The 24,736-nt window shown below is 39.9% G+C and overlaps 1 protein-coding gene and 1 long non-coding RNA gene across 2 annotated transcripts; one reads left to right on the top strand and one right to left on the bottom strand.

Moving 5' to 3' along the window:
- The first annotated feature begins 4,107 nt into the window (after positions 1 to 4,107).
- On the top strand, positions 4,108 to 6,684 carry LOC306885346. Its single transcript, XR_013785525.1, has 4 exons — positions 4,108 to 4,409; positions 4,834 to 5,071; positions 5,202 to 5,703; positions 5,974 to 6,684. It is a non-coding gene; the product is annotated as an uncharacterized lncRNA (long non-coding RNA).
- Positions 6,685 to 8,162: 1,478 nt separating this feature from the next.
- On the bottom strand, positions 8,163 to 15,317 carry LOC306885324 (tripartite motif-containing protein 16-like). The gene is made up of 7 exons (XM_079441775.1): positions 15,225 to 15,317; positions 13,246 to 13,829; positions 12,717 to 12,812; positions 12,357 to 12,590; positions 11,122 to 11,269; positions 10,938 to 10,985; positions 8,163 to 9,834 (listed from the first exon to the last, which is right to left on the bottom strand). Exons 1-7 carry the CDS (start codon positions 15,286 to 15,288, stop codon positions 9,317 to 9,319), a joined length of 1,692 nt encoding a protein of 563 aa, XP_079297901.1. The 5' UTR covers positions 15,289 to 15,317; the 3' UTR covers positions 8,163 to 9,316.
- Between the last annotated feature and the right edge of the window lie 9,419 nt (positions 15,318 to 24,736).

Here is a 24,736-nt window from a genome sequence, read left to right as displayed (position 1 = left end):
ATCATCCTTAACATCCGCTATATATCACGCTGAACGCAACAGATTGGACAACGGAGCTCTGTAACTTTTTACACGTTTCTAACTGTATTTTATTTTGATAATGAACTGGCTGCAATGTCGCAAAAATACGTGTCTTTGTGCGCGCGAGGTGCCGGCGCGATATGGTTGATTATACAGATACAAGACATCATTCAAAACTGTCAAGCTATTGCAAAACTAATAAAACTGTAAAGGTTTAGCAAAATAAAGAAAACTACTTTCTGCGTCTCCTTTTCCTTTCCGAGAACTTTGAAATGCGTCAAAATGAACCGTATAGGCCTTTTTTTGTTTCTTTTGTCAATCTGTCAATGATTTACGTGAAATATATTTAGTGTATAGAATATTCTTTTTTATGTAATATAGTTTTGTGTTTTCTCCGTTCAAAGAAGCGATGTTGAATGCATTTACTGCTGTCGGATAAACTCTAACGCCGGTGTTCTGATGATTTGTGCTACCCTGTCAGATTTTGCTACCTCCCATTAAAACAGATGGTAGCAGAATTCATTGCCATTGCGACTAGAGTTCACAGCTGAGCGCGAGCGGGCATTTCACTCGCTGGATGCGTCAGCATCACATCTGCATAGTCTGTACTACTTGAATTCCTGATTGGTTGACAGCAAATTTCAAATATTAAATAGAACGATAAAATAGCGTTATTAACCGGTTAATGGCCATTTCAAATGTTCGATTCTGTTCGGAACTATAACATTTGATTTCGTTTCTGTTTCCGGTACTGTTCCAGTCAAAATTTAGTTCGTTTCCGGTTTTCGTTTTCGTTCCTTGAACCGGTTCAGAGCCCTGTTCGGGAGTGTTGTAGTCAGAGTGATGATACAGTGATCTGATGAGAATATATCTGATATCTGGAGTCTGATATCTTTTAACACCAGCCTGATTCACCCAGAACAGCTCAATTCCCTCAGAACAGATCCAATCATCACAAGAGACTTCAGCAAGAGAATACAACTGACAGAAGAGAGTCACAGAGCGGCCTGCACTGATCTCAGTCTGTGAGGATGAGGATGATGAAGAGACTGAAACACAAAATAACACACACATCACACACTCTACAATCATCATCAGAGTTTAAATGAAGAACTTGCCCGTTTTACATTGACTACATAATCATAAACGTACCATGAAGAACATGCAGATAAAAACACGAGCATCAGTTCTGTGTTGTTTTTGTTGTCCTTTCAGACCCATCCATTGTTGGCAGATGTAAGACCCACAATCTTCTTTTGTGATGTTCTTGATGTTCAGAGAGCAGTCATACATTCAGTGGCAGCTGATGAAATACTTGTAGGTGGGGCTGTGGCACAGCAAACAATTTCAAAATAACAATTCTTCACAATAAATCAAAGCAATATGATCTATTGCAATGCAGACAAAGTTAACGAACATCTGGTTACCTGTTTATTCATGAAATCATCTCCGATCAGTTATTTTACCAGTTTCAGTTAAATTTTGGATACTTCCATGACTGATACAAATCTGAGGATAACCATGTACAAGAAAATCAATGTGGTGAAAAAAACCTGCATGTTTTTTTTTACTTATTTGTACAGGAATTTTGCTCTTCTCTCCTTCTGATTGACAAACTTCTCAACTACTTTCTTATTGAACTCAGGAATGTCTTTGACCAGTTTCTTCTCAATAGAAAGCATTGCCAGAGCATTAAGGCGATCCTGGGTCATTGTATTTCTTTCATTGTAAGTAGAAAAGCACCTCTCTGACTCTGCTGTTGTCATAGGCGTGGAGATTATGATCTTGAGAAGACTGACAGTCTCTGTGAAAGTACTTTGAAGATTGTTCTCAATGAGAAACTGGTACAGAGGAACTGCACCACTGCCAACCCTAAACTCAGGCTTCTCATAGATGAGGGACAGTTCTGTTTTGAGCTTGGCCTTGTTCAGCACGGGGTATGCCTCCACGGTTGTTTCAAGTGCTGATTCAGGAAACGTCACACTGTGTTGTGGAAACAAATCTCCGTGCAGCAATGTTGCACTAACAAGGTGCTGGGTGAAGGAAAACCGCTCCTTGGAATGAATCAGGATGGTATCACATACCTGTAAAACATTATCAAAGTGACTCTGAGTGAACACAACATGCACATTATATTATTACTAATGTTTAAACTCCAGTATTCCTCATTGCACTTTACTTCTCCTGATCTTGAACTTGCTATTGGTTTCCTAAACAAAACAAGGTCTACAGTAGCATTTCAATAAATAAACCACATATTTTCTGCTACACTCTAAAAAATGCTGGGTTGTTTTTTCAACCCAAACGCTGGGTTGAGGCCGCTGGGTAGGACGTTGGGTTGTTTTAACCCAGTTTTGGATTGAAAATTGGTCTTGAACATAACCCAGCAGCGCTGGGTTGGGAACGCGGACGTGAAAGAGAGCACGCACGTCACGTTAACGTCGGACGACACCAGCGCGAGAAGCCGCCATTTTCTCCGCCTGAAAGAAGCGAGAAGCGAGTGAAAGACGTTATTAGTGGTGGAAATTTTCATTCTTTCCAGAGACTCGTTCGTTTTTCGTTCGTTCACCAAAATGATTCGTTCAGATTCGTTCACTAACTCGTTCAGTGACCATTTTTCCATATTACACAAATACGTCAGCATGTGCGGCAAAATGTGTTGTTCAACTTTACTTGTTACAAAATAAAAACCGATTTGGCTTCATTAAAAAGTGTGCCCTTCTCATTAAATTAATAAAATAAGTCTAAATAAGTGATCAAAGTCATTACTCTTTTTATCTTTTAAATTACACTCTTTTCGGATGACCAATGCACAAGTGTTTTTTTATTTGTTTGCATACTAGGCTAGTTAACATTTAATTGTTTAGGCAGAGATTTACACGTTCAAATCTGAGATTATGTTAAACGAGGAGTTATTCTGTATGTAAAATATGAATATAAACAAGCGTGCACAGTACGGATACCTGTGCTTTGCATCCGCTTTCTGCTGATTGATGAACTAGATTGACAGAATGGCCGACCTACCCGGTCAACGAACTGGGTATAGCTACCAGTTCGTTCAATTCGTTCACGAACGGGAGATCTCTCTCTCGTTCAGACTCAAAACAGAGCCATCTCGGTCAATGATGCTATTATATTCGTTCGTTCGATCCAACCAATTACATGCCCCTTCTAAACCTGAGCTGAAATGCTATTTGCTGACGTGAGTCACGTGACGCAAATGAGATGGGATGACGTGACGCAAATAATCAATACTGCCATATTTTTTTATGTTTCACAGGCTGTATCCGAAATCGCCCCCTATACCCTCAAATAGTGCACTATTTGAGGGGACAGCCATTTTAAGTGGTGTTCGAAACCTTAGTGGATGTTCTCGAGTGCACTCATTCAATCCCACAATGCACCGCAAAAACGAGTGTACAAGCGATGTACACTCAACGGCTAGAGAATCCCCAGAATGCACTGCGAGAGTCGCGCGCCGAATGAATTCCCGCGTCTCACCAGAAGATGGCGCCCGCAGCTGAATCATCCATTCATTGATTTTAGAAGCGCTCGTCCACGGCGGAATACAGTGGAATACAACAAAGGTACACAATTAATTGTAAATTGACTATTAGGGTTTATACATAATTTCCGTGACAGAGTTCTAGATAAATCCTTCAATCTTACTATTGGAGCTGCCTGTATCAAATGATTATTTAACAGGAAGCAAACTATGCAAAAGCGGCAGTCCTTCCGGTGCACTTAGTGTCCGAATTCACTCACTCGTTTTCATTCACTCCTTCAAGTGAACTATATGAGTGGACTAATGTAGGGAATAGTGAATGAGGGTATAGGGGGCGATTTCGGATACAGCCACAGTTTTTAAACAAACAAAAGTGCATGACAAGACTAACATAATGAAATATTTTTTTATTTAAAAGTATGTAACTGTTCAAACATAAAACAACAATAATATAAATAAATAAAACAAAATGATAAATAAAAAAAAATAAAACAATAATATAAAAAAATAAAACAAAGAACCAGTTGTTCGAACGACGAACGTAATAATGAGACGAGATGTATGTATGTAACAGTTCATTTGACTTTCAAACTCAAAGCAACTCAATGAAGGGCGTATTCGTTCACTAGATTCAACAAATCACATGCTCCGTCCTCGTATCATACTCGAAGGCTATTGGCTCGAGGTTTAGTCATTCTTTGACAGATGAAACGGTCCAGAGCTACGCATGCGCGCAATAGCGGCGCGCTGCGGTGGAGGGAGGAATTTCAGTGAACGAGAAATATGAGTCAATGGATTACGTGAACGAGAATGATTCGTTCACCTAAAAGATTCGTTCAAAAAGAACGATTCGTTCACGAACGTAACATCACTAGACGTTATGGTAAGTAAAGATTAAAAATGTAAAGTCATAATTCATAGTTTGTGTCCAGGAGCATTTTGAGGTTTCATGGAAGGCGGAAATAGTCCGAAAAGAGCTTATATTGAAAAATACGCGGTTGCGGTTTTCGCCTCAGAAACGGTCTTAACGGCCTTTTTTTTACTGAACGGAAGAGATACTTTTAATATAACGTCCGTGAGTGTCTTATGTCATATTTACATAAGATTTTACATTATCTGCACCTTTCGAGGTGTTAATAGACTGTTATTAACACATTTACATGTTAATTCGTTTTCTTATTTTTCGCGGTTAAACTGAATGTAGTTTCCTAAAGGAAACGGCGTTATGTAATAAAGACTATCTTAATTATTTTGAGGCTGATGAAGTGATAATTGTTATAAGTAATGTTTTTCATGTAATATTTCAGACTAGTTGAGCTTGTGTGTTAATGCCCGCGTCGGGAGTTAACGACACCGAGGCCTGCTCGTGTGAGGACGCCATATTCTCAGCTTCTTCAGAAGAGAGGGAAAGATAACTTCACAATCCTATGTTATCAACATTTTTGTTTTTGTTTTTTTAAACTAAGAGTAAAATAATGTTTGTTTGTTTTTTTGTAGATGTTGAAAGCCAGAGACATAGGAGAGCATCATTCTTTTGAGATTGATGTAAGTTATTTTTTAGAAAATAAATGTTTCTGTTGTCTCCTGCCTGTTTATTTCACATTTGGATGCAACAACAGTGTGTTTACGTGTTCATATTTTATGTAAACATTGATGTCTGTGTTTTTCATTGCAGAACTCAAACCAACTTTGGAGATGTCTGATTTGGAGAGTCATCATTCTTGGTCTTCCTTTCTTAAAGGAATAGTTCACACAAAAAATAATTTACTTGCCCTCATGTCATTCCAAACCTATAAGACTGTCTGTCTTTACAACACAAATGAATATATTTTAAATTTTCTCATAATTTTTGTTAATCCATTGAGAGTCTAGATAATCTGTATTTTCAAGATTCATAAATAGTTATTGTTGAAGTAATCCATTCCAATATTTATATATAAATAAACCTTAAATTATATGATAGCGAATGTCTGTTCAGAAGAAAATATTGGTCTCCCAGACTTGCAATGGAGGACAAAGCTTAAGAGAATATTAAATATATTTATTTGTGTTCCAAAAATTAGCAGAGTTTGTATGGGTCTGGAACAACATGGGGGAGAGTAAATTATGACCATTTTCATTTTTTGGTGAACTAACCCTTTAAAGAGCAGCCCTCCACGTACATGGAAGATTGTGAGGTATGTGAATGTCATGTCTGTTTTAATGTTTCAGTAAATAAGTAGCTTTCTGAAAGCAATATATTTAAACAATATTACATGCCCTCACACTAGTGCTGCCACTATAGCATTCGAGAGCGCTGTGGTAGACAGACATTAAACAACCACACAAAGCAGATTAAATTATAAAACAGACTATTTACCTATCCTTGCAGATGTGGATGCACTTCTATCTGAAAATGGATAGTTTAATTAAATGTTTTCTTTTTTCAAATGTTTTTCTCTTTTTAGGCCACTGATGGAGAACAGGCGGTGACTGGGATGAATGCTGGTCAAAGAGGAGAATGACATTTCCCCCAAACTGATGCAACAGTGGTATTAAAGGAGGACGCTGCCCTGGATGTTGTAAAAGATGTCACATGCTGTGCTGATGGGGCTTCTTCATGACTACATCAGTTATGCTAAAGAGATCATGAAAATTGACAGTGACGCATGATCTGAATTCATGGACTATGAAACAAACAATTTGAAAATGTTAAATGTGGTGTTTAGTAAAAGTGGAGTTTACACTCTGTCATTTATACACATGCTCCCATTCTTTCACACACATGCATCTGTTGAATGTTATAATATCAGTGTTAATGTTGTGGTTTATTTGTGTAATGTTGTACCAGAATAGTTTGTAAAGGACTTAACTATTAACTAATTGTACAATTATTGTATAATAGTGTTTTTGTATATTTTTATGTAATATATAAAATTTACCAAAAAAGTCCAATTTGATCAGAAGTTATATTCAACAAATGTTCAATGCTTCATTTATAAACTCTGTAGCTGTTAATGCCATACTTTTCTGCATTTCTTCTTACATGCATGTTACTTTTTGACTGTTTTCTCTTGTTTTTAATAAATATTTACCTTTTGAAAGTCATTCTTTGTGTGATTTTAAAATGAACAAGATTTGTAGGTTTAATTTGGGATAATTTTAGCCTAGCAATGTAGTAATTTTAAGCCATAAAAAAGCAACCCAGCATGCTGGGTTAAACATAATAACCCAACTTGCTGGGTTAAAATAACCCAGCGCTGGGTTGCCAAATAACCCAAATTGGGTTGTTTTTAACCCAGCAGTTTTTAGAGTGTACATGTAAGGATATTATGTACTCAATTATTTTCCCATTTGTATGGATGACAGAAACGTCATCATGCTACTTGTGACTGATCAGCACTTTTTTGGTACTGTACATGCCATGGCCCATCTGTTTTATAACTGTGATCTATATGTTTTATATACTGAGGCCAGCTACATAGCTTTCTTAGATTAGTCTTAAAAGTTAGCGATGCAATTCTTTTCTACCAGTACTGAGCCTGCTTTCAGTTCTTACCTTTATCAGTTTAATGTGAGGGGTATACGAGAACAGATTAAGAGGAAAGCTGTTTTTTTGTTTTGTAAATCTTTCAAGGCAGATTTTTATTTTTTATAAGAAACACATGCTTTAGCCTCAGATTTTAATTTCTGGAAAAATCAGTGGGGAGACAATATATGGATGTCTTATGGAAACAGTAAATCAGCGGGTGTTGCTATATTAAAGAGCTCCTTTCAGGGGAAAAGCCTAAAAAATGTAGTTCATGACTCAGGAAGATGGATCATTTTAGTTCTTGAATTTATGGAGGATATTTTTATTTTAGGTAATATATATGGCCATAATAACAGCCAAAGAAACACACTTCTTTTTGCTGAATTTGAAGAAAAAAGAAATGCCTTGTTAAATTATTTTATTAATGCTAAACTAATATTTGGGGGCGACTGGAACTGCATAAATGATCCTATTAAAGACTGTCATCCTCAAAGATCCTTAAGAGGCACTTATGGAGAATTTAATAATCTCTGTTTGCACTTAAACTGTTGTGATGTGTGGAGACTAAAAAATCCAGTTCACTTGGAACAACAAAGATTTATCTAAGAGATGCAGGATTGATTTTTGGCTTATTTCCAGTGAATTATTAGATGATGTGGAAGAAACAAAAATAGAACCCTCGGTTTTTTAATATGGCAATTAAAAGGGAGAAGAATTATCCAAGGAAAAAAGAATGAGGCAAGACAGAGTACTTAAGGAAATTATTCTTATTTATGAAACGGATGAGCAAACACAAGCTGATATTAATATGTTAATTGAATTACAATTTGAATTGGATAATATCTATCAAACTTTGGCACGGGGGGGCCTTCATTCGTTCTAGACGGAAATGGATAGAACATGGTGAAAGGAATACCAAATATTTTCATAATTTAGACAAAATAAATATTAGTGTTAATAATATATATAAACTTAAAATTAATGAGCAGATATCCGAAGATCCTCAAACAATTACATAATACTATATATATAATACACAAACTAAACGCCTCTTTTTTATTGTGATAATTGATGTATACCCTCCTTATGGTTTGTTTTTTTCCAGGAAATATGAATACCATGTTTGTAACAGTTTATTATATTCTTGAATGTAAATTGTTCATTATATACAATGACAAAAAATGAGGCATTTAGTATATCTATGGTTGTTCCCTCCATAGACATATATATATATATATATCTGGTGGCCCCGACATATTATCACACTCCCACGAGTTAATATGTTGTGGCCAGGACAAAACTAGCCTAAGTGAACCGAACATATCCCCTCCCGGTCGCAGTGAAGCTTCGGTCGACTTTTCGGAGATCATCTACTCTTCCCTGTGGATGACCTCTGACCTACTTTCTGTACGATCTGAATTTCTGGCTTTGAATTTTAAATATTGAATTTAATGCTCCGAATTTCTTCTTCATCTTGAAAACTTGAAGCTGTATTTTTTAAAACTGGATATTGGTACAAAAAAATCCGCTGTTTGAAAATACGTCTATTAAAAACTGCCATAAAAAAATCAGTTGTTTAATTTCAAATATTCATTATTCAAGTTTTAAAAAATTCTAATTCAGAACCATGTTAAATGCCATATTATATTCAGTTTTGTTAAATTATAAGCTCCATACTTGATAAAGCGATTTATGAGTCAGTAAGAGTCTCTTGCCTTTGATCCGCTCTAGATGGCTTCATTCATTCATTCGTATGACATTTACTCAAATTTATATCTGATATCACGGTGCAATACTACATCAAATATTCAGATGTATACAGTAGGCCTACTTGTCAAAACGAAGGTAATTTGATTTTTAAATGTTTTAATCAATAATACTCACCAAGGCTGTATTTATGAGCTCAAAACAAAACAGTAATATATGAATATATAAGTCATATAAATATCAACCCAGATTCACATCAGTCAGTCATATGTAATTTCCACATGTATTCTTATTCCACCTTTACACTACAGTTAACAGATGCATCTGATTATTATGAATCTAATAATATCTGAAACTGATCAAATCATGCAAACATGTAATATGGATGTAAAATAAACTGCATATGTCAGTATACTGGACATTGAATGTTTACTCAAAATTGTTACATTAAAATCTACAAAGTTTACACAATAAGTTGTTTTCTCAAATATTATAACCGTAAGACAAAAATATTCAGGTAAAACATGGCATAATAAAATCTTACTTTTCAGACAGTTTGAGAGATGAGGAAACTATATCAGTTTCACTGATGATTTACGATAAACATAAAACCCAGGATAGAGCGTCTGAGTGAATGTGGTCTGGACTGAGTGGATGAGGTTCATTGTGTCAGAGACGCTGTAGAAGGACAGAGTTCCTGCTCTGAGATCCACATACACTCCTATTCTCCTGCAGCTGGAGGGAACAGGGAGTTTAGTCTCTTTATTATTGTGACGGAATGAGAAACTGGAGAGATAGCAGGACAAACTCCAGGACTGATCATTATATCCAAACAAACACTCATAACCATATCCCTTCCTGCTGATGCTCTTATATGACACTGATATATTCACACTCCCATTCCACTCAATCTCCCAGTAACAGCGTCCACTCACACTCTCTCTACACAACACCTGAGAATAACTATCAAATCTGTCTGGATGATCAGGATACGGCTGAGGTGTGTCAGTGAAAGTCACCACTCTGTTCTCTTCAGACAGACGGAGGCGTTTATGTGCAGTGTTTGGATCCAGAGTGAACTGATGGGAATCTGATGAAGATAAACACAAAAAACTAACTGTAATCAGTGGTTGTTAAAGTTAAACTGTAAAAAACTCTTTGCTCAGACTGAAAAAGTGATTTTTTTGAAAATGGATTCATTTTATTTGGTTATGCTTTTCTTTTCTTGTACATGAACACAAATGCTCACACATTCACATGCAGGTCTACAATTCACACACAAGCACAGAAAGCTGCAGATATCTGGACAGAACAGACAAACAAGTCAAGCTGCATTTTCAGAAAAGTACTGGATTTGTTGTATTGTTGCTATGATGATCAGTCAGTATTAAAGTATGAATGAACTATTGGGCAGCACGGGGCACAAAGTAACACAGGGTCAGCCTCAGAAGTCACTCCCACGGAAACTTTTCTGGAAACACTTCAGGAATGTCGAAGACGTCATCTGACTGGTTGAATTAAACCGGATTTCCGGGAGACGCGAGTGTCGCGTTTATTTTCGGTCCGCCGGGAAACAAAGATGGCGTGGCGCCAAACTCGCTCAAGAAAGAAGAAAGCTGTCGTGTTTACAAATGAGACGACGAGCGCTTATCAGGGTCAACTAAACGCTGGATTTTCAAAAGTATGTGAAATATTTAAAGTTCGCGGCATAGAATCGTTTACATACATCGAGAGTTTCACACACCGGTCTGTTATTGTGGCGACATTTCCACGCCCCGAAACGAAACGAACTGTGATTGGTTGTTTGACATGTCGGTCAAACGGCCTCATGGGCGGGGCTTGGCCAATGAAGGTCTGGCGACGCGAGACTAGGGGCGCGTTCAGACTCACACCGGGGCCCGATGTTTTGCTCCGGTTTCCGGGTTGAACGACATGTTTCCTGGAAACGGTTGCTATTGTATTGTGGAGTGACACTTTCATAAACTTTTCTATGCTCCTCTGATTATATAATGGTAAATATTACAATATCATAGCATAACAACAGTGATCAGCAATAATGATAAGCCTAATACTCACAATAAAACTAAGAAGGTCATATAGATCATAACACAGTTTCGGAGGTAAGAAGAGTAAAAGTGTGCCAGTGTAGATGAAGTATCTCAGTGTGTGTTATTGTGTTTGTTAGTGACTTACATTGTAGGAAGTCCTCTCTGGTCCTGGGAACAATGTTACTGTGAGTGACTGAGAAAATAACAGATATAAACACAGAGAGAAAACCATGCCTGTATCCATTCCTCAGACATTTCTAACATTTTCATGATAATATTAGATGCTGTTTGTCTCATTACAGACAGCAGATGAATCTCTAATATTTTACCAGATATCTTTTTCATCTCCTCTTTGCAGAAATCCTCGAGTTTGTGTCTCAGCTGACGGACAGATTCTCTCACAGCATCAAAAGAAGAGAGGAAACTGACAGAGATGTTTTCTGTAGATTCAGGAGGAGCTGAGAGAGACTGAAGACTCTACAGGAATAACAATCAATAAACCAGAAAAACATCTGGTTATTAAAACAAAGAAATTATAAAATAATAGTGAGTGCAAAGAAATAGTAAATAGAGTGAGAGACATTTCTGGTAAAAGTTCACAAGTCTCTTGTTCCAGCTTCCAAACATGACTGCCTAGAAAAACACCTGCTTTCTTTCAATTAATTCCTCAATAATGTAATGTTTAGCTGCCCACTTAAAACACTGCATTAAATAATATGTGAATAAATATTTACTGTGTCATGACGCATCATTGAGAGAAGTTTAACCCTCTGGTCATCCTCACATTATTATTATTTTTTTATTTAATTGAAATGAATGTATTATATTTTAGTTAGATTTTTTAGTTTGTTTTGTTTTTAATATTTTGTATTTTCAGGTTAGGTTAAAGTTTATAAATTATATTTATGCAGTAATTATAATTAATTTATTACCTCTTAACCACTGTTTGAGCAAAGACCTGAAAACTACATTTCTATCTGAAACTAAAGACACTTGGCAGATTCTTTCAGAAGTAGAAACAAGTAAAATAGAAAAAAAACAAATCTATAGAAGTTTATTGTTATGCACAAAAATATTATTTTAAAATTTGATATGAATTTTTTTTATTTTTTGGTGTGTGTTCATGTAGCAAGAGCCAAAACCTTTACCAAGCTTCGTCCCATTCCAATAAAGTAAAATAATAAGAATAAACAAACAAAATGTAAACATTATTGGACAAAATGATCTAAGAGTACCAGAGGGTTAAACATGTTTAAGACTATGATTTTAATGCTTAATTGGGCAAATAAAAGAGTCATATAATGCGTATTGGTCTCTATTATTAGCATGTTTCATCAGGTCACCTCACTGCTGCAGAGTACCTGACTGAAACCAGTTTTACAGTAAAAACAACATCACGAGACAATATTCCTGACTACATTCCCAGCAGCAGAATAATTCTTATTCAATCAGTCAATCAGTGTGCTTCAGATAATAAATGTCAGTTAATTAAAGACTAAATTTAGTCGCTGTAACAGCAGATCTTGCTAAAGTCTACTCTGCTTTTTTTCTAGATCTCTGTTACCTGCAGGAAATGGATGTGATCGTCTGTGTGTGAAAGCTGCTCCAGCTCAGTGTTTCTCTTCTTCAGATCATCAATCTCCTGCTCCAGTCGCTCCATTTGTCCTTCAGCTCGACTCACTGCAGTCTTTTCCTGATCTCTGATCCGCTGTGTCACCTCAGAGCGGCTTCTCTCAATGGAGCGGATGAGCTCAGTAAAGATCCTCTCACTGTCCTCCACTGCTGTCTGTGCAGAGCGCTGTTAGACACACATCACAATCAGCTCTTACTGCTTCCTCACAGCCTGAGAGCCACAGCGGCTTCAGTGGGACTGAAAGAGGAGAGTCAAACTGAGTCTCAAACTTCTCTTCTTCTCCAAACTCACCTTATGAGACTCCACAGCCGCTCTCAGCTGCTCAAGATCTTTCTGTCTCTGCTGGATTCTCTGCTGGATTTCACTCTGTGTCTCCTTCAAGTGTTTCTGGAGGAGAAATTAAAAACAACAAACCTGAGAAAAATTACATAACAAAGGTATGATGTAAAATGTTCTTCTTTTACAGCATTTATAGAGAGTTTTGAGATTATTATTTGCATTTAGGTTAGACATGAAGTCTTCACACATGAAGGGTGTATATATGATTATTAATGTCTTCATTATTCTACAACTATAGCTTAATGTTAATCAGAAATGAACTGAAAGCAATTTGCACCAAAAAAGAAATTTGTGTTTAGTTAGAGTAGGGAAATTGAGCAATGTGTGAAAGATGAGTAAAGTTCAACTCCTGCTCAAATGCACAGAGCTGTCGTGTAGTAACACCCAATGGGAGAGTAGATCACATGATGCACCCATGATACAGCTGGATACTGCAGTGAGGAGAAACACTTGAAGTGTCAGCATTCATTTCAGTTCATACCTCTTTCTCTTTTCTCTCTGCTGCAGTTGATACAGTCTCATGGTTTTTATGTTCATCTGTCATACAAAGTACACAAACACATTGCTGGTCAGTACGACAGAAAACCTCCAGAAGCTTATCATGTTGATGGCAGATCATCTGCTGCAGTCGTCCAGTGGCATCAGTCACTTTGTGTCTCTTTCCTGAGCGAAACTCCTCATGATGCTCAAAATGAGTTTGACAGTAAGACTCCAGACACACCAGACAGGACTTGACAGCTTTGTGTTTTCTTCCAGTACAGATGTCACACTCCACGTCTCCAGGTCCAGCAGGAACAGCAGCTGTTAGTTTGGTCTTCTTCAGTTTCTCCACCACTTCAGCCAGCATGGTGTTTTTACCTAAAGCAGGTCTTGGACTGAAGGTCTGTCTGCACTGAGGGCAGCTGTAGACTCTCTTCTGATCCTCTTGATCCCAGCAGTCTGTAATGCAGCTCATACAGTAACTGTGTCCACAGGGAACGGTCACTGGATCATTCAGGAGATCCAGACACACTGGACACAAGAACTGCTCCACTGAAAAAACACCGGCTTCAGCCATTTCACCGTCTACAGCAAAACAGACACACAAACAACAGCTCAACAGCAGATCAGTTTCAGTTTCTTTTAACTGAGTTTCCTGGTTCTGTGTTTGAGAGACGTGTGCAAAACAAGTTTGTCTGTAAGTCTGTAAACTCTCATACTGAAATGTCCACTAGATGTCAGTCTCACACTGAAATGCAGAGTGCTATTTTTATAAGTTACCCTTACAAAAAAGAAGTTTATTTAAATATGCTATTAGTATACTTATATTAAAGTAAGAGGGTACACTTTAAGTCTACCTCATATTTGCTATTCAAACATATATTTAAAATGAAAGTTAAGTAATCTTTTGTCATACCAGCAAGTATACAGACAAGCATAAGTATGGGCCTGTTATAATACCCACACTTGTGGTCTCGGTCACTTGAGAGTATCTGCACGTGACAGTAAGTAAGTGTCCCAGGTCTAAAAAATTGTCAAAGCTCATGGCTATTAATGCACACTAAATCCACATTTCAGAACGGTATTTGAGACTTAAGTGTATCTGTAGCGGGTCCCGGCTAGGTCTCCGCTGGCAGATATATATGTGTAATCCTCTGATAGGAGTGCTGGAAATCTGGAAATATTGGAAATATTAGATAGAAATCAGCGACGCAGGACAACGTTTGCTCATTCTCCATTCATTCGGATTATCTTTATTTTTTTAACTTCATTTTAACTTTGAATCTGCAATCATGAATTATTTTCTGTTATTTTGTCTGCTTTACATTGAAGCACAGGTTATACCCACATTTGGATAACATGAAGCCATATATTCTTCCAAGGTCTGTTTTCACATAAATGTATCCTCACATATTTTCCAAACATCAACTTATCAAAATTTGTATAAAACCAAAAACAAACATTTTCCCTTTAAATCACATCTTTGTCCTCTCATCTAAAGAGTAATTTTTGTACTAACTGTACATTTTATAAGTGTTCACTTTATACAACAGAATAAATCTCATTTGCAGTTAAACTGTATTACATTCACACTATATGAACACAAACTTCAATAAACATATCTGTTTCATAACTTGGCGCCCACTCCTATGAACTGACACTGTATCATTGTCTAATATTAACGTGTGCCATTAACAAGGCTGCAGCCGTAACTGGTCTTACTCTATACATTCGAAATAACTTACTAACCTTTAAACATTGTACTACACACACACAGCAATAACTCACAAATGCCCCGGAGCCGCAAGGAACAAACAAAAGAAACAATTGATGCGGAGTCGGCCGCCATTTTCTTAGCTACATACCATCAGACTTAACCGTTTACACATTTGACATACTTTTAGTTTACAGACCACACATCACCGGGGACTCATATTAGCTTATAAACATCTGTAGTCACCTAAAAGTCGTGTAACTAACCTGGAAATATTGGAAATATTAGATAGAAATCAGCGACGCAGGACAACGTTTGCTCATTCTCCATTCATTCGGATTATGAGCTCACCTTGCTCTGCGCGTTGCTAAGAGTCCCAGAGTGCCGCTGATAGTGGGTGCTGCCACCCTGTGTCCATTTTACGAAACAGCATATTATTGTGCTTCTTTGTAATCTCTCATTAGTATTCAATTCTATAAATCGGAATAAAATAAAATACAATTGCAATAGAAAGAAAAGAAACAAAAGTAATCATCTCAAAAACATATTTTGTGAGTGTCACATCCACCCCAACAAACAAAAATGGCTCCCGACATTTGTTACAACAACAAAAAAAACTTTTTTTTTCTCTTTTCTTTTTTTCTAATAAACTTGTGTGGTGACTGGCATGTAGTATGTGTAGGGCATGTACAATTGTGGTGCGTAAGAAGCAGGTAGGATGAACTGTCTGGTTATGTGTGGCATGAAAGGCAGGGGGCCCGAGGTAATCGGTGAGGAAATGGAATCTACATGGGTCTGTATTGAAGGTTGGCCCAGTGAATCATAAGTGAAAATCGGCCTCGGTCTCCTCTCTCTGGTCGACCTCCTAACCTCTCTGTGTGCATCTTCCACAGGCCAAGTCATAATACAGGGATAACTCGGTCTTCCCTCCTGTACTTGTTCAGCATGTCCATTTTTCCCATCCTGGAGCTGAGGTAGGTAAGTGACATCAGGTTGTTCACTTGTCTGTGATTCATCTCCCACTAATTCCACTTTTCTGTCGTTTGAGCTTTGTTTATCCTCTTTTACAGGAATGTTTTGTTCATGCTCTCTTTCAGGTAGGTTTGTACCATCCGTGTGTGTATTGCCTCTTTCAGGTAGGTTTGTCTCATCTGTGTGTGTATTGTCTCTTTCAGGTGTCTCTCGTCCATCTGGTAAGTATGTATCCATAGGTCCAGTTTCTCTCGTCGGTAATGTATTTGGACATTCTTTGTGGGTCATGGTCGGTTTCGTTGGAGTCTGACCAGGCACTGTTGCAGGAAATGACTTTGACACTGGACTTTGCTCTTTCCCTGAGGCCGCTGATCTGCCATGTCCATCTTGATCATTTTCCATCCTGACTACAGGTGTTCTCAGCCAATAACCTCCTGTCCACTCATCATCATCATCAGTATCCGGTATTCCATCATTGTCAGCAGAGCTTGCCCTCTGTTGAGGTTGCTTTTGTCTCTGATGGGGAGTTACAACAGAATCAGCTGACTGTGCTGGGCTCTCAACAGGCAAGTCATTTACTAACAGTAACAAGTTTCTGTGTATGGTTCTGTTCCTCGCATTTGGGTCTCCCTCAGGATGAATGACATATACCGGATTGTCTGAGATCTGCTCCTTCACCACATAGATCCTCTTCTCCCAGTATGAGCGTAGCTTACCGGGTCCGCCTCGCTCACCCATGTTTCGAACCAGTACTCGATCTCCTGATCTGAGGACCACACCCCTCACCTTTTGATCATAGTAGGACTTGTTCTTTGCACTTGATGACAGGCTGGATTTGTTTGCAATCTTGTACGCTTCCGTCATCCTTTTTGACCATTTATCCACATATCCTTTGTGTGTCACTGATTCGGTGTTTCCCAATAATCCAAACAAGAGATCCACGGGGAGACGGGGGTGTTGCCCATACAGCAGGTAATGAGGTGAGTATCCGGTGGACTCGTGGCGAGTACAGTTATATGCGTGTATCATTTGTGGCAGATGTTCTTTCCATCTCTCCTTTTCTCTGTCTGTCAGTGTCCGTAACATTTGCAGCAGTGTGCGGTTGAACCGCTCAGCGGGGTTACATTGTGGGTGGTATGGGGATGTTCGTGAGTGTCCGACCCCTGACAGCCGTCCAAGGGTGCGGAAAAGGTTGTTCTCAAACTCGCGTCCTTGATCATGGTGGAGACGATTTGGATAACCCAGACGAGGTATGTAGTCGTTGTATATCCGTTCAGCTGCAGTTTGTCCCGATTTATTTTTAGTTGGGTAAGCCTGAGCAAATCTGGTAAAATGGTCTATTACTACCAGAATGTACTCATAGCCTCCTTTGCTTTTCTCCAGATGTAAGTAGTCTATGCAAACCAGATCGAGAGGGGAGGCAGAAGTCAGGCCACCCATTGGCGCGCATATGTGTGTGGTGGGTTTCTTTTGTTTTATGCAACTACATTTTCTTGTGACATACTCCTCTATGCATCTCTTCATGTGTGGCCAATAAAAACGTTCCCTGGCGAGGTGGAGCACACGTTCTGTGCCAACGTGCCCCATGTTGTCATGGAGATGTTTTAGGGCAACTGACCGGTACTTGGTGGGTAGGACTAACTGTTTTCTTTCTGGTGTTTGGCGGTACAGGACTCCATTCTCCAAATGTAGTTGACTCCACTCATGAAGGAGCTTGCGAGTGAGCCCACTCACTGACCTTCTGACCACATCAGTCAGAACATTATTTGTCTCTTTTAGTCTCATTATTTCCCCTATTCCGGGGTCATCTCGTTGGGCTTTTGCCAGCTCTTCGTGGCTTATTTCAGGCAAGAGTGAATGAGGCTGTGGCATGACATCAGCAGAGGTGGTGTAAAGTGCAGCTATCCAGGCTACATCTTTCTTCTGGGCTGCTCTACCCCCTTCCCAAGTCGCATGCAGCACATCCTGAGACAGCTCCTCCGTGCATGTCGCCACATAGTTGTCAATATCGAGTGGGATGCGTGAGAGTGTGTCGGCGTCTATATTGTTTTTTCCAGGTCTGTATTTAATATTGAAGTGGAACTCTGACAATTCTCCAACCCAGCGATGTCCAACTGCATTGAGTTTTGCAGTGCTCATGACGTAAGTAAGCGGATTGTTATCAGTGTAGATGGTGAAATGTGGAGCATAGAAGAGATAGTCTCTAAACTTCTCACATACTGCCCACTTCAAAGCAAGGAACTCAAGTTTTCCGCTGTGGAGTCGGTAGTTCCGTTCAGCCGGTGTCAGAGTTCGTGATCCATATCCAATGACTCGCATTTTCCCACACTGTCGCTGATAGAGGATTGCCCCGAGTCCTTTCTCCGATGCATCCGTGTGTAGGACGAATGGCTCCTCGAAGTTGGGGTATGCGAGGACTGGGGGGTTGATCAGCATACTGACAAGCCTTTCCAAGGTGCTTTGGTGATCAGCCTTCCATATGATGGCTGTTTTGGACGGGAGTTGTGGACCCTTGGACTTAAAGTGACGTGGAAGGGGTTGGGGCATGGAGGACTTAAGTTGGAGCAGCTCATACAATGGTTTTGCTATTTTAGCAAAGTCCTGTATGTAGGAGCGGTAATAACTCAGGAAGCCGAGAACCCGTCGGAGGTCACCAACTGTTTGGGGCGTTTTGGTTTTTAAAGCCATCACTGCCTCGAGGTCTTTGGGGTCAATTCGAACTCCCTCTGCCGACACCAAGCGTCCAACATAGCGAACCTCCTTCTGAAACATCTCGCACTTTTCTGCCCGTAGCTTCACCCCATGATGCTGCAGTGCTTGGAGGACCTTGCGAATCACTTCCACGTGGTCACTGAAAGATCTGGAGTAGCACAGTAGGTCATCCAGATACGGGATGCAGTACTCGTCTCTCAGAGAGCCTAACATCTCCTCCATGCTCCTTTGAAAAGCGGCAGGTGCATTAGAAAGTCCAAATGGGATCCTTACCCATTCGTAGAGCCCCCAGGGGGTGATAAAGGCAGTGAGATGGCGTGACCCTTCTGCCATAAACCCCTGGTGGTAAGCTTTACCCTGGTCAAGTATGCTGAACATTGAGTACCCACCTAGCGTATCTATCAAATCCTGTATTCGCGGCAGTGGATGTCTGTCGGGTACTGTTTTTTGGTTTAGGAGACGATAGTCTATGCAGAGGCGAAGAGTGCCGTCCTTCTTCCGCACACATACAACTGGGGCAGAATAGGCAGACTTCGATTTCACTATCCAACCCTTTACAAGAAGATCTTGAATGTAATCTTTTACTTCTTTAAACAGTGGTTTGGGAATGGATGTGTACGCTCTCTGCACAGGAACATCGTCGTTGAGGTTGATCACCATTTGCAAATTTGGGATACAGCCAAGGTCATTTCCATCCCTTGCAAAGGCGTTTGACTCCTCATGAAGCATCTTTCTAGCAGTCTCTTGCTGTTCTTCCTCCAGATGGTCGAGGTTTACAGGTGGGTCCCACAGAGGTGGATCAGGGTTGCTGCCCTGAGTGGTGGTGGCCTGACTGACAGTCGCTGTAGGCTGTGATTTGTCCAGGATATCTGCCGCCACCACATTTTCAGCACACTGCAGGATCCCTAGAGCTGTTTTACGTGGTATTGTGATGTCATGATTGGTGTTATTACCAATTGGAATGGTGACATAGGGCTTGGTTGGGTTCTGAATTTCAAACAAACCTGGCCCTGCATCCCACTGTCCAGACGATAGGCTGTCTTCATCTGTCTCGAACAACACTAATCGGGTAGAAGCATCCATGTTTGACGGAACCCGACACCTCACCCACAACACTTGACCAGCTGAGAGCACGATATCCTTGGCACCTGTTCTTAAGCGTCCCTGCTGCATGACTGGCTTGGCCGTCTGAATAAAGTTGACGAGAGCTTCAGCTGTTTCTTTGGGAACAGATATGGCATTGCTAAGAAGGCTAGCAAGTACCGGCACTAGTCTCTCTGGTTTGCCACTAATCAGTACTTCCAAAACATTAAAGCCAATCAAGGGTCTGTCCATGGGGTAGCTGCTGAGGAGGAATGGGACACTAATGGACAGGTTGGGGTCCAAATTCCCTGGCAAGTTCACTGTAATAGCTACCCACCCATCATATGGAATGAGACTGCCATTTGCTGCAATAACCTTCAGTTCCTCCTCCCCTAAGATCTCCGAAACTGAGTGAATACTGAGGTCAGGTAGGTACTCTTCTTTCCAGGCACGGCTGACTATACTGACTTGTGACCCAGAGTCGAGCAAAGAAGTGACTGCTAAACCATTTAGATAGCTCTGAACTAGGGCCTTTTTCCCAATCAGGCCAGCAACAGCTCTAGCTTTAGCTACACGTGGTGACTGGGGAGGGAGCTGAGCTACTTGGTTACAGTGACTTAATGTACTTGTCGTTACTGGGGTTGAGGGTGAGGAGGAGCGTATTTTGTCATTGCTGACCTCACTTTCTGGTTGGGACTTATTCTCAGACTCGGTCACTAGATGTCCCTCTCTAGTGCCCGATTGGAGTTTCCCTGTCTCTTTGGTCGCTTTAGACAACCTGCTGCATGATGTCCTTCTTCCCCACAGGTGAAACAGTGTTTACAGTCTTGTCTGTTTTGTTCCACGCAGCTTGGACAGCCATAGGGTTTTCCACGTTTAGATTGTGTTCTATTTTGACTGTACTGGCGCCCATTGTGGGTTAGCTCGTGCTGGTTTTGTTTTTGCATGGTCTCAACCAGTCTGGTAAGCTCCTCTACTTTGGTCGTGAGGTCTCTCAGAGGATCTGGTTTTGTTGGACTTGACTTGGACCCTACACTCTCTGACTTTGTGCTCGGTGTCTTTACCACATCAGGCTCGAGCTGTGCGCTGTGCGCATTTGTTACAGTCTGCCGGCGGGACAAGCCAAGTCTTTTCATCCTCTCGTTTTCTTCACTAGTGATTTTCATCACATGACGCAGAATCATCTCATCAGTGATCCCACTGTTTGCCAACAAAGGTTTGAGCTCTCTGCGTATGTCAGTGTATTTGTGTCCAAAGCCTTGGTACACTGTATGTAGGAAAACATCTTGCACTGTAGCTGCAGAGTATTTAACGTCAGTGTCAGCCAATCTTGATGTCAATAGGATGCGTTGTTTCAAACCTATCACACGATAGAGAAATTGTTGTGGTGTCTCGTTCTCATCCTGTTTTGTACACATCAACTCTTGGAATAGCTCTGTGCTGTTCCTTTCTCTTAGGTGGGTTTGGAGAAATCCCTTGAGTTCAGTCACTGCCATGTCGTCTTTGTTTATCAACATCTCTTTGAATATGCCTGGTCTTATGATTTTGAGCACACCACGAACAATCTCTGAGTCGGAGAATCCTTCTCTGATTCCATCATCAATTTGCCTGCAGACATTATTGTAGCTGATATCTGAGGATTGATCACCGACCTGCCCGCCTTGCACTTTAAACTCTCCCCGAGGAAGGTAACGGAGTTCCCTTAAGGACACCATCGCCTCGCGAGCCGACTGAGAGGCAGGTTCACCCGGTGGGTTTCTGTCTGGCTGCCTAAGCAGGGCTGAGGATCGGGGTATATGTGTCTGTGGCGGCGAAGCATGTACTGGTATACGCTGTATGAGTTTCTTGCTAAGCTCTTCGTAGCTAGCGAGCACTTTAAGCAAATCAGCGTTCGTTGTGTCAGGTGCATTCGACATTGTAGCCTTAACTGAGCCTGGATCTAGTTCAGCTATATCACTAGGCGATGCAGTACTGACTGAAATAGGTGTGTGTCGACTCTGCTTGTGAGTGTCTGTGATGATTTCAGGAGGTGTTTGGATAATGACAAAACCCTTAGAAAAATCAACATGGTCATCAAGCTTATCACCACTCTGCCCAGTATGCAACTCAGAATCACCCTTTACATTTAGAAGTGACATATCATCATCACGACATTTCACTACATCATCAATAGCATCTTTTAACATCAGCAACTGGGCCATTCCCTCATCCTCTGTTTCAAGTAACTGCTTACTGTACATGAACGAGTTGATATGATCGTAGCATTCCTCCTGATCTCCCTCCACAAGCTCTGACTGGTCCACGTCCGACACTGGATTCACCGCTCTGGCGACTCGAAGAAGCTCTTCAGCTGACAAGGTGAGTAGGCCCTTCCTAATGTCCCACACTAGGCTCTTCCTCCCACCACTCGACATGATGGCTCCTCGTCTCCCTCACGGCTGACAACCCAGTTCGGTGATGGCGTAGTCTGCTCTGGATCGCAGATCTCCACTCGTCCACGATCGCAGTCCCCCACAGCTGGACAGGGCTAGTTGCTGGTCAGCATTGTCATCACTCGGCTCCCGCTCCAATAGGTGGCGCCGCAGTATCCCGGACGAGCCCCCAAGAATCTGTAGCGGGTCCCGGCTAGGTCTCCGCTGGCAGATATATATGTGTAATCCTCTGATAGGAGTGCTGGAAATCTGGAAATATTGGAAATATTAGATAGAAATCAGCGACGCAGGACAACGTTTGCTCATTCTCCATTCATTCGGATTATCTTTATTTTTTTAACTTCATTTTAACTTTGAATCTGCAATCATGAATTATTTTCTGTTATTTTGTCTGCTTTACATTGAAGCACAGGTTATACCCACATTTGGATAACATGAAGCCATATATTCTTCCAAGGTCTGTTTTCACATAAATGTATCCTCACATATTTTCCAAACATCAACTTATCAAAATTTGTATAAAACCAAAAACAAACATTTTCCCTTTAAATCACATCTTTGTCCTCTCATCTAAAGAGTAATTTTTGTACTAACTGTACATTTTATAAGTGTTCACTTTATACAACAGAATAAATCTCATTTGCAGTTAAACTGTATTACATTCACACTATATGAACACAAACTTCAATAAACATATCTGTTTCATAACTTGGCGCCCACTCCTATGAACTGACACTGTATCATTGTCTAATATTAACGTGTGCCATTAACAAGGCTGCAGCCGTAACTGGTCTTACTCTATACATTCGAAATAACTTACTAACCTTTAAACATTGTACTACACACACACAGCAATAACTCACAAATGCCCCGGAGCCGCAAGGAACAAACAAAAGAAACAATTGATGCGGAGTCGGCCGCCATTTTCTTAGCTACATACCATCAGACTTAACCGTTTACACATTTGACATACTTTTAGTTTACAGACCACACATCACCGGGGACTCATATTAGCTTATAAACATCTGTAGTCACCTAAAAGTCGTGTAACTAACCTGGAAATATTGGAAATATTAGATAGAAATCAGCGACGCAGGACAACGTTTGCTCATTCTCCATTCATTCGGATTATGAGCTCACCTTGCTCTGCGCGTTGCTAAGAGTCCCAGAGTGCCGCTGATAGTGGGTGCTGCCACCCTGTGTCCATTTTACGAAACAGCATATTATTGTGCTTCTTTGTAATCTCTCATTAGTATTCAATTCTATAAATCGGAATAAAATAAAATACAATTGCAATAGAAAGAAAAGAAACAAAAGTAATCATCTCAAAAACATATTTTGTGAGTGTCACATATCTCATCATACATGTTCAGGACTTACATGCACCTAAAACACAAGATGTTGAGAATAACTTTGCAGTGTAAGTTAATTCATTTAGATATCAATTAGATATCATAACTTGTATAAAATATAAAGTGTTGCACATTTTATTGATACTACAGTTGGGCAAAAAAGTATTTAGTCAGCCACCAATTGTGCAAGTTCTCCCACTTAAAAAGATGAGAGAGGCCTGTAATTTTCATCATAGGTACACTTCAACTATGAGAGACAGAATGGGGGGAAAGAATCCAGGAAATCACATTGTAGGATTTTTAAAGAATTTGCAAATTATGGTGGAAAATACTGTAAGTATTTGGTCAATAACAAAAGTTAATCTCAGTACTTTGTTATATACCCTTTGTTGGCAATGACAGAGGTCAAACGTTTTCTGTAAGTCTTCACAAGGTTTTCACACACTGTTGCTGGTAGTTTGGCCCATTCCTCCATGCAGATCTCCTATAGAGCAGTGATGTTTTGGGGCTGTCGCTGGGCAACACGGACTTTCAACTCCCTCCAAAGATTTTCTATGGGGTTGAGATCTGGAGACTGGCTAGGCCACTCCAGGACCTTGAAATGCTTCTTAAGAAACCACTCATTCGTTGCCCGGGCGGTGTGTTTGGGATCATTGTCATGCTGAAAGACCCAGCCACGTTTCATCTTCAATGCCCTTGGAAGGAGGTTTTCACTCAAAAGGAGGTTTTCACTTTCCCCCCATTCTGTCTCTCATAGTTGAAGTGTACCTATGATGAAAATTACAGGCCTCTCTCATCGTTTTAAGTGGGAGAACTTGCACAATTGGCGGCTGACTAAATACTTTTTTGCCCAACTGTATATGAGTATGTACATTTTATAAAACTTTTTTTTTTTTTTTTTTACATAATTGTAAGCACAATTAAATTGTGTCATACAGCGGACCAATAAAGTGCAAAGTATTAAATGTATAAACGAAAGACATCATGTAAGTAGACAAGTGCAAAGCTGACAGGTGTGGGTATTGGGACAGGCCCAATATTTGACCTATACTTAATCTTTTGATTAAGATGTACTTAATAAAAAGTATAATTACGGATTCTAAATATACTTGGTTTAGTTCTGATTACAGCTTTTTAATAGAGTAGAATATTAAAATGTTCATGTTTATAGTAACAAGTCAGCTTTACATAAATTCAAGTATATTGTCCAAGTATACTCTGCAGTAA

The sequence above is a fragment of the Barbus barbus genome, assembly GCF_936440315.1.
Source record: "Barbus barbus genome assembly, chromosome: 19".
In the NCBI taxonomy this organism is placed as follows: Eukaryota; Metazoa; Chordata; class Actinopteri; order Cypriniformes; family Cyprinidae; genus Barbus; species Barbus barbus.
This window is presented reverse-complemented; position numbering and strand designations above follow the sequence as displayed.

Coding starts and splice junctions, on each gene's coding strand:
- LOC306885324 (XM_079441775.1), bottom strand. CDS start 15,288: ATGGAGAATGAGCAAACGTTGTCCTGCGTCGCTGATTTCTATCTAATA. Junction 13,830..15,224: donor AATATTTCCAATATTTCCAG/GTTAGTTACACG, acceptor GTTTTGCTGTAG/ACGGTGAAATGGCTGAAGCC. Junction 9,835..10,937: donor CAGAGAGGACTTCCTACAAT/GTAAGTCACTAA, acceptor TATCTTCATCAG/ATTCCCATCAGTTCACTCTG.